At 46.4% G+C, this 4,136-nt stretch overlaps 1 protein-coding gene across 1 annotated transcript in view; it reads left to right on the top strand.

The window, feature by feature from the left end:
• The window catches only part of TEX2 (testis expressed 2), a 108,879-nt gene that overhangs the window by 83,861 nt on the left and 20,882 nt on the right, over nt 1–4,136 (top strand). Inside the window, exon 7 of the mRNA XM_007456774.1 lies at nt 1,262–1,361. Within this exon, the coding sequence (XP_007456836.1) occupies nt 1,262–1,361 (100 nt within the window). The remainder of the gene's footprint in view (nt 1–1,261; nt 1,362–4,136) is intronic.

Raw genomic sequence — 4,136 nt, 5'->3', positions numbered from 1 at the left:
GAAAGTTGGCTTTGCAGGTCAGTGGGGAAAGATTCGGTTGTTAGAAAAAGATAGGTTAAGACACCTGACTAGCTACTGGGAAAAAAAATTAAGGTGGATTCCTAGTTTACATCTTACATTAAAATTAGGACTGGACTAAAGATTGTTTTTAATGTATATACATAAATCCAGGTCAAGGAAACATAGGTCAATTAATTCTCGGCTCTTGAGGTGAAGTAGGAATTTCTAAGCATGATACCAGCACTCTTACGTTAGTTCATTTAGAGTAAATTCCTACTGACAGCTGTGTTAGTTGGGGTCCCAGCGGAAAACAGATGGCACATTCAGTGCAGCAAGCTGGGGAAGGATTTGTGAAGGTGTGGGTCTATGTAGAGAAACCGAAAGGCATAGTGCGGCACCCCAGGGCTGGAGCGGTGGGGAGCGGTTAACCCACACTCGGGCAGGGTGTCTAGGTGGAGGGGGCTGCCTGTCTGACAGGAGCTGTGGCCTTCAGTAGAGGGACGGGACAAATGCCTGACATTTCTCCTCTCCGTGTACCTCCCCGCCCCCTGCGCGCTGGTGTGTCCCACTGGCCAAGCCCGACCAGAAGCCAGAGGAGAGGGCAAGAGTCCATCGATGCGGTTCCCGCAGACCAGCCTCTCGGGGTGTAGTGAGGAGCTCGATCCCAGGGGGGCAAAGGGAAAATAGCCAGCACAGGGTCAAGGGATGTGATTTTTTTTTTTTCCCGAGGATTTTAATACATGTTGTGAGTTGGCCTACAGGAAATGTTGTAGTGATTTCCTAACTCCTCACTAGTAGTCTAAAAGAGCCCAATTTTCCCAGCCTTCAGCCAACTCTGGGCATTATTAACCTGAGCAGCATGGCTCGTTCCTTCTCCACAGTCTGGTCTCTGGCCACACACCACCCTCAGGGAAGCCTTCACTGACCTCCTTATCCAAGACGCTTCAGCCTCCCTCTGCCCCGTTACCCACCTTATCTTCTCTGTAGCACCGGTCACGCTCTGCAGTTATAGGTTATTTGGCTGCTTATCTGTCTGTTCCTACCTCTTCATCATAAGCCCCACGAGAGCAAGGACCTTGCCTCTCTCATCCACGGCTCTGTCTGTAGTACGCTGCCTAGTATGTGGTGTATGCTCAATAAATTTTGGTTGAATAAATGTGTCCCCAAAACCTTGACCATTGTTCCATTTGAGAGTATGTTGACTTCTAGCATTTACCAGGTTCCTAACGAGTCTCCTTGGTTGTTTCCTTCTGTCCTCCAGCTCCCCTACTTCATGAATGAGCTAACTCTGACGGAGCTCGACATGGGAGTAGCTGTGCCAAAAATCCTTCAGGCCTTCAAGCCTTACGTTGATCACCAAGGTAACTCTTAACTGACTCCAGCGAGGAGTGGAGCATTTATATGAGCGTTAGAATGTTGCCGTCGCTGCAGATTGAATACCAAGGCTTTGTGTTTGGAGGGAGTTGGGGGCGTTTTAACCATATTTCATGTTGCGTGTCTTCTGTTCTTAACGGTCACAGCCTGAAACCGGTGGGGAGTAGATCAGGACTCCCGCTCCAAGCCCTTCTGGTCTTCTGGATCCTTACAGGTCCTCCTCCAGCCCAAAGATGCCCACATGCCAGTTAATGGGGGCCCGGCCCCGCATGGTCACAGCCCTTGCCACAGTGAGAGGCAGTGGCTGCATTTCAGGCCCACTTACCCCTCGTGGCTTCTCGTCTGCGTGTGCCCCGCCCTGGATTCTTACTGGGAGCCGCCCCTCCTCATAAGTAGTGACATCTTTGCCTTTTGCCTTAACCTCTAGGAGGCAGATTCTTTGAGCTTCATGTTTTATTCTTTCTGTTCCTTTCCACTCCAAGTAGGCACTCAGTAAGTGTTTGAAAAATGAAGACTTATATTGTTGGGCAGTATTTTGAGAGTAAAGGCTCTCTGCTGGAGGGAAGTTCTCTGATTTGGTTTTTAAGACATGTTACAGACACATTATTTATGCCTACTTGTGTATGTGTGCATGTGAGAAGGTGATTAAAATGTGTGGAGAGTTTAAATACAATTATGATGTAAAGATTTATGTGTATTTTGTGGCACCTTGACAGAAAATTTAGTACCCAGGAGTCTGGTGAAAAGAAGAATGAATTAGGTAGGCAAGAATAGTCCATGAGCAGAAAAGGGAAAAACCTCCCTGTCATGGAAGCATTCAACTTGTTTTCTAGAATATCCCTCTCCAAGTGAGCCTCTTTCCACTTAAACTGGATTTACATTCTTCCTCAAAAGGCTCAGGAACAAAGTAAGGGAGAAAATAATTACAACTTTTCAAGAGAGTGATATTTGTTTTGAAGTAAATATTTTGTAAGATTGATAGACTATAGCATCTACTTTTGTCTGTGTATGGCTATATCAGGTGGCTCTTGAACATATTTAGTGAAATCAAGTTCTGTGTTGTATACATTTGATGTAAATACAGAGAGTTTTTTTTTTTTTAGCACTGCAACTAGCAGCTCTAACAAATCTCTCTAGCACTATTTCAGCTAACAGTGAAGTCCGTATTTCCAAGTCTTTAGCATCCCATCGATTTCAGAGAAAGATAGACCAGAGAATTATTTGCAAATCCAGAAGTCCACCTAGCAGCACTTCGAAATCACCTGTGACCACTTAATTGTGTCTACACATCGATGAATCTGAGGGCTCCTAGGTTTAGTGAATTTCTGGTTCACTAAGAGTAAAACTAGAAAAGATTCTTTGCAAACGGTCTAGCTAGAGTTCTTTCAACCACATGTGAAATTTAAAGAGCTGCATTATCTATGTGTAAGGTGCAGAGCTAGGATCTTCGCCCCGACGGCATTCCAGGGCTGCCTGGCTCCCTCTGGCTCTGGGAGGCTCTAGGTTGCCCTTTGCTCTTTGCCTCTTTAGGAACTGACTTGTAACGAGCTGGTAAATGATCAGGTAACATAAGCCTCCTGAGAGCCAGGCTTAAAGAAGGTAAATAATACGTGTGTATGCTTTATTTTCTAATGCATTAGCAGTCTCTTATCTCAGAACTATCCTTTGTTGAACTAGTAGAAATTTCCAACGAGAGGGGAGCAGGGCCATAGCTGGGCTTTGCAGCATCTAAGAAGTGTCCCTGTGGCTGTGAACTCTGCAGCCTCCCAGGGCAGCTTTGTAAGGCTTTGAGTGAAATTCACTAAATGCCTAAGTCTCAAGTCTCTTTCCCGTTCCTCTGGAGCCAGAGCTGCATCAAGACGTTTTATTATATAGATCAAAGCTTTTGCCAGTTTTTAATCCATTTGAGGCTTACTTAACTCCTTTCAGGGCAAGTTTTAGAGATCTGCCTGCTTTATGTAACAAGGGAAGAAATGTTACTAAAGAAAGGAATGATAAAGACATAAAGCCTGTGGGTTTTAAAAGTTTGATCAAATTAGGTTTTTCCAAGTCTGCCAAGGCTACATGTGATGGTATAACAGAAATGAACATGAAGGGACAATGCTTCTTGGATTCCATTGCTCTAAGAGAAACCTTTCCTTTGGGGGGAATGAAAATCAGGAGTGACGTGTTAAAACTGACTCTGAAAAGCAGAGTTCACCTTTCAGGGAACTGCCCCCTAGGGTGAAGGGGGCTTTGACCGCTCTCAGGAGGGGGCGCCTCCCAGGGGATCCCCCTACACACCCCACACCCTTATTTTTGGTAATATTTCCTAACTTGTGCTTGTTTGTTGAAGGCACACGGCTTGGGAGGGATATTTGGGCCAGAGCTGCTGGATCGCTCCAGCCTCAGGATGCTCTTCTTGAGGCAGCCCAGAGCGGCGGTTCTGAGCTCCAGCTCTGGGGCCGCACCGCCGGGCTCACAGCTCCTTGTCCTTGGGCAAGTCCTTAACCTCGTCACTAACTCACTCCTCTCTCAGGGAGGGGAGACTGATGGCACCCACTTGGTGGCTTAAATGAGTTAATACATGAAAGGCACTCGGAAAACATCAGGTGCCAAACAAGCTCTAAGTGGTAACTATTGTTATTTTCACCAACATTATCGCTGCCTTCCCTGCTGCCGCTCTTGGAGAGTTTAGAATGTGAGTGGCTGAGGTGTTCGGTTGACCCATCCTACAGCTTGAGGCCGGCAGGTCCTCCCAGAGCAGATGAAGCGAAAAGGCC

Source organism: Lipotes vexillifer, unplaced genomic scaffold (assembly GCF_000442215.2).
Source record: "Lipotes vexillifer unplaced genomic scaffold, Lipotes_vexillifer_v1.1 scaffold299, whole genome shotgun sequence".
Classification (NCBI taxonomy): domain Eukaryota; kingdom Metazoa; phylum Chordata; class Mammalia; order Artiodactyla; family Lipotidae; genus Lipotes; species Lipotes vexillifer.
This window is presented reverse-complemented; position numbering and strand designations above follow the sequence as displayed.